Source organism: Halyomorpha halys, unplaced genomic scaffold (assembly GCF_000696795.3).
Source record: "Halyomorpha halys isolate HHAL.00 unplaced genomic scaffold, Hhal_1.1 Scaffold306.1, whole genome shotgun sequence".
Classification (NCBI taxonomy): Eukaryota; Metazoa; Arthropoda; class Insecta; order Hemiptera; family Pentatomidae; genus Halyomorpha; species Halyomorpha halys.
Window position 1 is genome coordinate 250,958 of NW_027106917.1, and position 12,839 is coordinate 263,796.

Sequence of the window (12,839 nt, forward strand, 5' to 3'; positions counted from 1 at the left end):
TGGGAAGGCAGCTTTAATACACCCGTCTGCAATAGCTTTGAGAGTAAAGACACCGCCTTTTCCATATCCTGGTAAGGGAACACGAAATCCCCAGTCAGCCAGACCCTCAGGTATTCGGACTGCAGCTGCTGTAACTGGTGACAGACATCGGCCAGCAGGCAGCATGATGTGATGTCTTCAATCACTAAGGACTGGAGAAATGCCAGCAGGAGACATTGTGCGCTGTTTAACTCAAGGTCATTAGCTGTAGACCCTTGGTAGATGTTAGCTCTTGCACCATAATCAGCACCAGCCAAAATCTTACTGAGAACTGATTTACGGCATAGCAAGGTAATTCGCTCCAGTGGCTGCTGTAGATATGCCATAGTAGTCGTATATTCTAAACAAACAAAAAATAAATAAACAATGCTCATCAAATAACTAAATACTAAGACAAGAGATCATTTTGTACATGAATAGGCTGTCATGAAGGTGAGAGAGAATAGCAAGTAGGTAGTTAAAGAATGTACCAAGATGGTGTGTATCCAAATGATAGGCTAAAGTGCCACTGGAGGTGGATAGCGTTTTCAACTGAAGATTTTTATTACTGAGAAACATGGTTGAAGACTATTTTTATGCCAATAGAAGAAGAAACATAATATAGAAATAGAATTTATCTTTGACATTTTAATGTCAACCTTAATTTTAAAGGTTTTTTTTAATGTCTAAATTTAACTTCTTCTTTTTTTTATGGTTTTAAGTTATTTACTACCTACAATCAACAGATTCATGGTAAAATAATTATGACTTTTCTCAGGAAGGATGAATATATTAAAATAAGTGTTAATGGGGGAAAAGAATACTAATCATCTGCCAACGTGTGGAAGGATTAACAATTGGCATATATGTTTTTATTAGTTAATAGAGGACCAGACATTAGCTAAGAAACCATCAGAGCACAACACAGTCCTGTCTCCATGAGGCACGCCATAATCACGTGTACACGAACTAGATATCTCACTTAAACTGAAGTCTCCTAATTCAACAATATTTCCATCTTAATATTACACAAGATATTAGATAAGAACTAACTAATTAATTAATTTTAGGGCAAGAAGAAAAGATAGTACCGTACCTACCTCAACTTGTTAAACACTAACACAACAAGAATACTATGTACAGCTGAGACTAAGAATGCAACATGGACATAGATGATTTTAACATCGATTTTTTTAAGCCGTTGATTTTTTAACATCGATGTTTCACTTTCGATGTTTTAGTCTCAATTATTATTTTTTGAAATAGTAATAAATAATTCGACATCAACTACATAAAACATCGATGTTTCAAAATATGAATGTTCAATATTAAAATATCGGTCCTTACAAAGCATTGTGAAAAATACATCGATAATTTTGAATAGTCATTTCAGTAACGTGTGGTTTTCTTTACCTCTATTCTCAGACATTATTTTCATTAAGAAGTAAATGTATGATCTCTTCCTTGTCATCAATCCTGACAGAATCCCGGAGATCCTAGCAGCCTTTAACTCCTACCTCCCTCTTCTTCGGTTTATTGTTGAAGGTGAAACTGATTCTCTCCATTTTCTTGACCTACTTATTATCAGAAATCCCGATGGGTCCCTATCCACTGATTGGTATACCAAACTTACCTATTCTGGCAGACACCTCAACTTTTTTTCTCAACACCCTTATCACCAAATTATCAATGTTGCTAAGAACCTTATCCACCGATCCTTTTCTCTTTCTGACCCTCAAGATCACCAGACCAACATACAACGCATTAACAGATCCTATTCAACAAGAATTTCTCTCATAAAGTAACAAACTACTTGATTCTTACATTAACCGTGTTACTCCAGTTCCTCCTGTTCTCAAACCACTCTACCACTTTCAGTACTGGTCCCCATTCTTTCTGACAATATTCAAAAATCCTTAAGATCCACTATTCCCACCCTACTTCTTGGCTCACAACAAAATTTCCTATCTTTTTTCCAAATTAAAAGATCCTATTCGTTTTTTACACCGTTCCAAGGTAGTTTAGCGGATACCATGTTCTACCCCATCTAGCGATTCCTTCTATATCACCGGCACATTTTGAACCTTATTAAACCCTCAAAATGCTTTGAAAAAAAATTTCCTCTGAAGGTATGTTCGCAAACGCTTTGTTTAGGAGATATTCACACCTAAAAATTTGCATTGTTATGAATTATTCATAAACATAAATTCATATTAAATGTAATTTCCACGAGGATTAAGACAGGCTCGGCATCTTTCTTCAACAGCAGCAGTGGCAGAACGGCACTGTTTATGTATTATTGATTCACAAGATTCAATGACCAGCCTTGCATAGAATTTTTGTTTAAATGTCACTTAAAAAAAAAAAAAATCCAGTGGTGTAGGTCAAGCCACTGGTCCTGATAATTAACATTCAGCCATTGTCGTAACCTCTTCCGTAATGTGCAGGACAATCATCTAATTGAAGCCACATGTCCCTTCTCAGTTGTAGTAGAATGTCTTCAACTAAATTATAGTAATCTTTATTAAGAAATTCTAGAAATGTGCCCGCATTGAGTCGAGGCGGCAAGAAATGCGGACCTATTAAAATATTGTATACTATCCCCAACCACACATGCACTGAAACTGATGCTGAAAATGGTGCTCAGGAATCGAATGGGGATTTTCCTGCGACCAGAGGTGATTATTTTTCTGAATGAAGATACCTCTTCTTGTGAAGGTAGCTTCATTTGTTCAGAGAATGTTTCCTGAAAATTGTGGATTATGCTCAACTTGATTTAAGTACCAATCTGAAAAATGTCTTTTTGCCAAAAAACTTGCGGTAATAAATTTTGTACCCGTTGCTAATGAAGTGATGGTGAAGTCCATCAGCAATGAGATTTCTCCATACTGTAGTTTGCGTAATATTTAATTCTACTCCAGCTCTTCGTACACTGCCAGATGGATTACCATCAAAATATTGTACTATGGTCGCACTCCTTTCTTCATTTCGTAAGGGGGAAAAAATACTATCACGTGGCATTATAGCAAATGTACCATTTTCTCTAAGACGTAGAAACGTGGAAAGATATACTTGTTTGATAATCTATTCGGAAATCGCCTGGCATATTCACGACGGGTTGCATTAGCATTGCAAAACCCGTACAGAAACAACATATCGGCATATTCACCATTAGTAAAAATTGAAGGTAATGTAAAATGTAAAAAGGTAAAAAAAAAGGTAATGAAGGTAAAAAATAATGATGATACCTTCACTTTGAACAACATTAATATGAATCTTATTACATTAATATCGTATGAATAAATTTAGTAGGTTACTCTTCATATTCTAAGCTCTTATATCCTGTCAAGTCGGCTGTCATGCTCACCATACAGTTGGTGGAAATAAGTTTGACACATGCCCAAGGGACCCCAAACAGCTCAGTAATTTTGTGGGATCGCTTTCAATGCATTTTTTAGTTGTCCTTCTGTTTATTTTCCTCTTTCTTAAACTGGTAGAGAAGCCATTTGCTTAGAAAGAAATATCAAAACAGCGAACAATCAATTACTAAAAAAATCAGCATTTTTAAGATGAAAAATATGCTCGAAAACTAAATGAAACAAAGGGTGTCCTAATATAGCATACCAAGGAATCGACAAGCCATATTAAGGCGTTTTACAAAAATGAATCCACTTCCCTTAAAAAAAAAGAAAGAAAACGAATTCAAACAAAACCCCAGGAATATCCTGAAAGTAGAGATCCTTAGCTATCGAAATCGTCAAAAGGTTCCTAAATAGCTCAGAACGTGAACATGATAACGTACCTCAAAAATAGCAACGACATGTCCCCTTTGACTTCAAAGCTACACTAGTGAATCGCTGAACCCATTCTTCCATAATCTCCTGTTGTTATGAGGTCTTGTCTATGTATAGAATCAGATTGTAACTTTTTTTTTTAGTAAACCCTTATTTAAGCTACCTACCTTAAAATAGTCAGTTCCATTTCTGAGATATTTTGCAAAAGCATTGTTTTATCCCGGTTACCAACTAATTCTATAAAGCAATTAAATATGAAGTTTAACTCGTAACGCCTTTCTTTCATTAGATAAGTTCGCTGTTGATACTACTTCTATGTATAAACTTGAGCACTGGCGCTTACTGTGGTCAAAGAGAAAATTTTAGGTCTGTTCCAACAACTACTTCTGACTATACAGGGCATGCGCATTAAAGGTTTTAGGAGGTTGAACCCCGTACTGCGCATGCTCTGTACAGTTTCGAACTGTCAGAAATAGTTGTTGAAACAAACCTTTTGTTTCCCGGTCATTTGATGAAGTTTACTTGTTCATGATTGTTTGGAAGTTACTGTTTGTTATTGATAGACCAAGAAATTGCCTATTATGACATTTCTTTTCATATTTGTTTTGGAATCAGTGTTGTTATTAGTTTGTTTTGATGTAGTGACGAAAATTTGAAACTAAATAAGTAAAAGTAACAATTCCTGATTTGTAGAACTCATATGAGACATTGATATTTTAACTGAAACTCTACATAAACTTTGTATATCAATTTGCTATTGTGTATTTCTACATTAATAGTGAGATATTTGTTTGATAACAATGGATCTTGTTGGTTAGTAAGACATTTATTTTATTTTTTCTACTTGATTATTGTATTTATATAACAACAAAAATGAGCTTGTGGGCTAGTTTGGAAATGTATCATAACTCCTTTGAACACGAAAAATGAAATATAAAAGCAGTAAAAAAATAGAAATCATTTAAATATATTTATTGTGCTGGTTTGATGTTTGTCTCCACTCTTAGCTTTTGCGAATTGTTCACAATTTGATTTTTCCACATTGTAATTACTGTTTTTGACTAGCTTCCATTATGTTTGTTAATTAAAAAAAAAATTACTGGTGTGAATTGAATTAAAAGCTCTTATACTTTTTGTGCCAGATTTTTTTAATTGGAAAATTTCTCTTATGTGACGCAAATGTTGTAAAGATCTATTTTTGATTCTGATATTTCAAAAATGAGTTTTAATTCAATATTGGACCGTAAGTCAACCAGTTTCATTTGGAGATATTCTTGGATCATCTCGATTCCAGCATGAAAGGGAATGAATATAATTCATTTATACTAGGAGAAGATGGTTGGGGCGTGGTCAGAATAAGACACAAATAAGTTGATGTAACTTATTTAATCGTGCCAACGTTTCTTGCCTTCATCAGGGCTAAGAACAGAACAAGGTAACAGACTGGCCCATTTGTCGTCACCCTCTTATATATGTATCCTCTTTTTACTCTTGTTAAATATTCATGACACTTTGTTATTTTCTGTTACTTTGTCATCCTTGTACATATATATATCTTTAACATTTTCCATAAACCATTAGGCACCACCCTCTCTCACGCTTTCTTCCTCTAAATATTTTCTACTTTTTACTGTTTACCCATCCGGAACGTTTCCTCTTAAAAACTCTTAGTCATTCTTGTAACGTCTTTTTTAATTCGGAGTTTGGCCGCTGTTGGCGCAATATACCACTTGGCAGTTAGATTTCAAGCTAACAGGTTCATTTTATTCTCTTTTTATTTTTTCCCTATCTTTATTTTACCGCCCCTTCTTTTCTCAATTTTCCTTACGCACGTAAGTTATGTTCAACTTATATTATTATCGTTTTCAAAATAATTTTTTTTTCTATTAATTTCTTTTGTTAAACTTTACTTATATTTTGCCTCTTTATCAATTTTATATTATATTTTCTTTCTCTCAATTTTATTTTTCATTCCATATTTTAATTTTTAAATTTTTAATAACTAATATATCCATACTTCTTTGCATTATATAACTTCATTTTTATTTTATTTCCTTAATTATGTTATTTTATCTTCTTATCCAATTACCTATCTATACATTTTATTTTATACTTTTCTCATCACTTCATTTTATTAATTTCTTTCTGTAAAATATTCACTTTATGTCATTTTGTTTATATTTTATTTTTTATTTTCTATATTCATTGGTTGTTACTTGTTCTGTTCTTAGCCCTGGTGTAGGCTAGAAACTCTAGCTGAAACATCGGCATGATTAAATAAGTTACATCAACTTATTTGTGTTTTATTTTTACTAACACCCCCAACCATCTTCTCCTTGTATAAATAATCCACGCTTAACTATCTCTCATAATTATAATTCATTTATGTTATTGTATTTGTCTTACTCTGAATTACTGAATCGGTTTGGAAGAATATTATTTTAAATTTTAATTTATTTTTTCTCATAATTAACTTAATTTTTTAATATATGCTTGCAGAAATAATGTATTTTATTAATATATCTTTCTTCACCTACTTTGGTCATTATAAAATAAATATATAGGAAAAAATGATTGGGGGGAGGGAGGGAGAGAGGGGCGTGAGTGAAGAACACAAATAAGTAAATACTTATTTTTTAGTGCCAATATTTCGGTCAGAATTCCAAACCTTCATCAAGGTTGAGAACTAAAAACAAGATGACAACCAATGAATAAAACGATATACAAAATGATTAGAAAATAACTATTATTATGGATAAATTAAAGTATTGAAAAACATAAATAGTTTAATTGGAAGATTGCTGATTGACCGTGTGTATCAATAAATGGAATTTGGTCTGAGTGCGGTCAAATAAACTCAAATAGTAAATTGGTGTACTATTTTTATTTGAGCCAACATTTCGCCCCCATGTTGCAGGGCATCCCCTGGAACTGGGGGAATTCCCCACTCATTTGCTATATTGTTTTTCTTCATCACTTACATTTATTGTCTCCCATTATTTTAACTTTGTTTTTCTATCCATGTAAATTTGAATTTTTATTTATTTATTTTTATTATTATTTTTTTAAAAATATTTCTTCTTCCCCTCTATTATTATTGTTTACCTAATTTTAATATTTTTTACATTGTTTACTTTAAAATTATTTTCAAATGTGACGTACTTAACTGCCACCCTGACTACTCCCAATTCAAACGGTTCACTCTGACTTTGACTTCCGTTAAAACAGGTATAAATTCTGTCTCATTCATTTTCATTTGATTTTATTCTTATCCTTTTTCATCTCTTAATTTGTATTTTCTTTAATATTTCTTCTCTTTATCTGTTACTATTACCAATTTCATTTATTGTTTATAACCTTTAATTTTTACGTTTCATTGTATAAACTTGTTATTTTCAACTTATTTTTTTTTGTACTTATGTTAAGTGTTTGTATCTTTTTTAGTCCTGACGGGGGGAAAAACGTTGGCTCAAATAAAAATAGTACACCAATTTACTATTTGAGTTTATTTGGACCAAATTCCATTTATAAATAGTTAAGTATTATATTAAGATAATGGGTGTATGAGAAGAGTAAAATGTTTTCTAGTTTTTTGTTTTTAGCTCTGATGAAGGCTTGGCTTTCTGGCCGAAATGTTGGCACTAATATATACATTTTTACTTATTTGTGTTCTTCACTAACCGCACCTCCAATCTTATTCCTCTCATATGTATTATCCTCGGTCAACAATCTACTGTTATAAAATAAGTATATTTTGTAATAGTGTGATGAATCTCACAGGCCAGAAAAATGCTCATAGCGGGCCACCCTGACTCAGATCTTTCTATTTAATTATTATCTTTCTGTTCTTTTTATTTAAATGAAATATATGTTCACACAGTTATAATTTTTAGATATATATTCATATAATGTTTAGAACTGTTCAAGATATTAAAATATACCCATTATCAACATAATGAACAGTATTAAAGTGTAGTGATAAAATAAATTGTATAAAGGGTGTGGAATTCAAATTAGTTCACCAACAGATCAAAAACAAAATCTTAGGTCAGCGGTTTTCCCATCATTAAATTAATTGTTTCATTTCTCTTTAACTTATTTTATATTTAGATTATTTAATTTTCTATTCCTACAACGTTTACTTGTGGTAATTTGATGTTAGTGTATATCTGAGGATATTTGTCAAATCTGTTGAGAGGTCTATCCTCTTTAGTACAAGAGCCGGGAAGAAAAAAAAGGCAGTTATCTCACCCCAATTTTTGATTTCTTTAATGAAAACTAGGTATAATTACTAGTCAAAATTTATGAGTTTGCCAAGTATAGGTAGGGGGAATAAAAAAGGGCGGCTGTTTCAAAACCTTAAAAAACATTAATTTTTCATTCGGAGCACTATATCATAAAAACTAACAACAACACTAAAAAATCAGTAGAACTTTAAAGAAGAGTAAATTTGCTGAAATATTAACCCTAAAAGAGCTATTTACGTCCAATAGTTCTCGAGATATAGCTTTTTAAAAGCAAAATTTCTTAAAAATCTACTGAAAGATTAGTAGTTAATTAATTTATTTTGAAAAATCTATATCTCAGGAACTATGTCACGTCAGATGTCTATTAGCACTCAAATTAAAGCTAGTTTAATGGAATATAAAGAAGTATTTAACCTTTATCTTTGTAGGATAAAGTAACAGTAATAGTTTTCATATTTGCTAAAATAAATTGATTTATAGTTGTTCGGACAATAACTTTGATTTATGAAAAACTTTATTTCAGAAACCATTGGACGAATAGATGTCAGCTAGCATTCAAATTGAAGCTAGTTAAATTTACTATAAAATAGTTTTAATGTTTATCTCTGTAAGAGTAGTAGTTTTTATGATATTTGATTAAATAAATTCATAAAATATTAATTTATAGTTGTTCGTATAAAATGTTGGATTTTTGAAATAATATATCTCTAGATCCATAAGACGCACATATGTCTGCCAACACTCAAAATTAAGGAAATTTAACTTTCTATAAAGTAGTTTATGACACTTATCCTCGTAGGGATAGTAGTTTTTAAGATATTCACACATGAATATAAATTTGGCAACTATTACTCCTATGAAGATAATCATCATAAACTACTTTATAGCTTATTAAACTAGTTTTAATTTTAGTTTAGTTTAACTAGGTTTAATTTTTTTTTAAGACGATAAATCATAAATCCAAAATTTCAAGGTTTAATTAAATCGTAGGTCTTAAATTATATATTTGTCATCCCTTTTATTTAATTTTTCAGGTAATGCAGTTTTTTCTATAAAAAAAGAAAGGAAAGAGGAAACTGGGCTTACTCGTAAGTTTGATTTTCTTTTTCATAAAACAATTTTTTTTTTATCTACTTTACTGAAATCCTCATTATGTTTTTAATTTTTAGTGAATAAGCAATCATTTCATAGAAGTAGTAATACTTTTTTCTTATTCTCCAAAAAGAGAAATCAGTTAACATATAATAACCATGAAGATGTTAAACCATAAGATGTACCATGAATGTATAATTTTTGAACTGCGCATCAAAAATGCTTAAGTTTATTAATAACTTTTTTTTTTTTTACTGGAGAAATTGTAATAGTATATAACATTTCCATGAAAATTTTGAACATTCACTCATTCCAACTTAATTAATTATTTATTATTATTAATTATTCTATCATTAATTAAACTTCATTCATTGCATACTTTTATAATTTATTATAATTATTGGGGCGAGGGGCATTTCATGAATGAAAAAACCTACCTCTTCCCCAAAGAAAAAATTTCGCTGGTTCGGGTGATATAAAATAAAAAAAGGAGGACCTGAAATGAATAATAAAAACACAAAAATAATAAGGAAAAATTAGAGAATAAAAAAAACCTTCCAACTGATATACAATTTAATTAAATTAAAATATAAAGAAATAAAAAATAAAATGAACTGTTGCTTGTTGTTATAAAAAAAATAAAAAGAGTTAATTGTGAAGTAAAAAGAGAAAATATTTCGATATATATCCATAAACAAAAAATAAAAATCAATTTTCTTTACACAAGAAATAATGAGTAAATTAGAAACAAATAAAAATAAAATATGAAGTTCGGTGAAAGAATGGGAGAAAAAGGTCACTCACAGTAGATGGCCAGGGGGGTCAATATGCGCATATCAATTATATATCTCACTTCCGCAACATCCGCCGTCATCCAGATGTAGATGATTGGTTGAAAATTGGGTGGGTGAGGGTCCTGAAACGAACCCCAAAAATTCTTATGGTCTCAAAAGCGGTGCCTCTCAACTCTGGCTCAGCCTCTAGACTCTGACTGGCTTATCAGTCCCCGTATACAGGCCGTACTTCCATTGCAGCCTGTAATGTTGTTATATGTGCCGAGCCGCAGCGATGTATTTATATTATACACGCAACAAAACAAACCTCCTCATTTGCGTAATAAATTCTAATTTAATTTTAATTAAACAAAAAATAAAGACTGAATGGTTATTAAAAAAAAGGAAATTAACTTATGATTAACAAAAAATAAAAACCACTTGGAAGTATAATGAAATTAAATTAAAGAAAAGAAAAATACAGTTTTGGGCTTTAACACCAAGGATTCCTGAAACTTGGTTATGGGACAGCGATTCCAGTAAAAGAGAAAAAAAAGTCAGTTATTTCACCGCAATTTTTGATTACTTTAATGAAAACTATATATAATTAATTGCTAGTCAAAATTGATGAGTCTGCCAAGTATAGGTAGGGAGAATAAAAAAATTAGAAATTAATAAATTTGAAGACAATGGATATTTTTGTAAAACTGAACCATCAAATTTATAAATATGAAAGAAATATACAATTTCTTAAAATAAATAAAAGTTTTTGATTTTGGAAAAAAAATATTAGTTTTTTTTGTTTTTTTTTTCGGCCAAGACTCCCATTGGAGCCCTATACAGCCAAAAAAAAAATTTTTTTTTGAAGTGAAACTTCTGTACCGACATTCTACAACTCAAGGAAAAAAAAATATATGGGAGTAAATTAATTTCTGGAGGGAGCAATGCTGTTCTATTCTAGCTGGAAATTTTTTATATTGTGATAGGAGATTGAATGTACTCCTGTTACCTTCTCCTATTCTATTGCAGTATAAAAATTTTCCTGCTTAAAATTGACTTTGGCTATTCTATTTCAATTGCTATAATATTTCCAGCCTTAAGCTATAAATGTGAATGGTTATCGCTCCTCTTTTTAATGAGAGAAATGCTTTATGTAGCCATGCTTCCCAAATACATTAGGTTGCTACAATACACAGCATACCAATCAATCTGTGATCGGACATATATACAATACATATATTCATATGATATAAGGCTAAATGTACCCTTCCTGGGACGCACCAGAATTTACTTTTCTATTTACTCTTGAACGGATGGTCCGATTTCGGATCTGTAAAGTGCATTTTCTTTTTTTCTAAAATAGAAGTTACTGAAATTAGGTTAAAAAATCACCAATCCAATAATAAGGAAAATAAGATGCAAAAATATGAGTTAACGATAAATTTTTAAAAATGTGGCCTTATAGGCACTTGTAGAACCGTCCACTGAAACCAATGAGACATTCCGTGAAATTATGGCATTTATACAGCGATCGTAAAGAGAAAAATACGTTTTTGTTTACAAATGGAAGGAAACCGTTTGAGGTGGTACCGGCTGGAACGATACGGCAACTCAAGGCTGCTAAAACTAACTTTCTCATAGCAATACCTAAATTTGAGAATAGTTACAATAAATTTGTATTGGTATTCTACTATTATTTATTTCTACACTAATATTGAAAATAATTTGCATTAATTTTTTTCTCTTAGGTACTATCTAATTAGTATTGATAATTATTAATAACAACAATTTTTTTTTCCCCTACCTCTTCCTTTTGCAATAAATACTTGTCTACACACTCTTGTGTGTTGTCTGAAATGTGACATCAGAACCTCACTCTTATTAGCCCTGACGAAGCTCTGCAAAATTGGGCGAAACGTTGGTTAACAATAAATAGTTTTTTATTACTATTTTGATACCTTTATTGACCGCCACCCGGACTATCTTCCTCCAATCTACTTTATACGGTCAACTATCTCCTTCCAATATAAATAAACAAATGTATCATTAGACAGCAACGTAAAGTCAAACCAGAGACATAATAGTCACCGAAGTAGATCAGTTTATAAAAAGAAACAAATAAATTTAAAAAGAATAAATATATAGATTTAGAAAAAGAAAAAAGTTAATTAAAAGAAATACTTCAATGAATAGATAAGTTAAAAGAAATAATTTAATGAATAAATAAGTTAAGGGAATGCATAAGTTAAAACACAAATCGACTGGTCCAAAAACTAAAAAAAAAAAATTCCATCTTGACATTAAGAAGTGGAAAGGATAGTGCAAACAATTTAATGAAAACAAGGTTTTGAACATTTATATTAAAATATCTTGAAAACCAAAAACATCTGAGTTACATCCTGTAAGTGAAGGAAACGTTCCGTATTTCTTCCTCTTTGTATTGAGCTGTAGTTCAAGATTGTATCTTCATGCTTCACCGAATTGGAGAGGGGAAAAGTAGAAATAATAGCGTCAAAAACCACATAATATAAATCATAATTTCAAAATTTTTAATAAATTCAAAAATGAATCATATTATTAAATAAGAAATTATTTAATAATTATAATTAAATAATAAAATAAAATAAATAAAAATGTTATTGTTTTATTGTGAAATGGATATCATTATTTATAAAATTTAAATACATCATTTCATTTCATTATCCTATCGGGCAATCCCACAGTTGCCACAATTTTTTTTTTAAGATATTAAATCATAAAACCAAAATTGCAAGGTTTACTTTTATAGTATTTTGGTCATAGCTTGTTATTTGTTGAGATTATTAATTTAATTTTAATTGTTCAGATAATGAAGGCGTTATTATAAATGAAGAAAGAAAAGATGAAACTGAGCTTACTCGTAAGTTTTCCAATTT

General features: G+C 30.6%; 1 protein-coding gene across 1 annotated transcript in view; it reads left to right on the plus strand.

Annotated features, from left to right (window-relative positions):
* Positions 1–4,288: 4,288 nt before the first annotated feature.
* The window catches only part of LOC106681048 (zinc finger autosomal protein), a 17,594-nt gene continuing 9,043 nt past the window's right edge, over positions 4,289–12,839 (plus strand). The window contains exons 1-3 of the mRNA XM_014421166.3: positions 4,289–4,625; positions 9,094–9,147; positions 12,770–12,823. Of these exons, the coding sequence (XP_014276652.1) occupies positions 4,613–4,625; positions 9,094–9,147; positions 12,770–12,823 (121 nt within the window). The 5' untranslated portion in view covers positions 4,289–4,612. The remainder of the gene's footprint in view (positions 4,626–9,093; positions 9,148–12,769; positions 12,824–12,839) is intronic.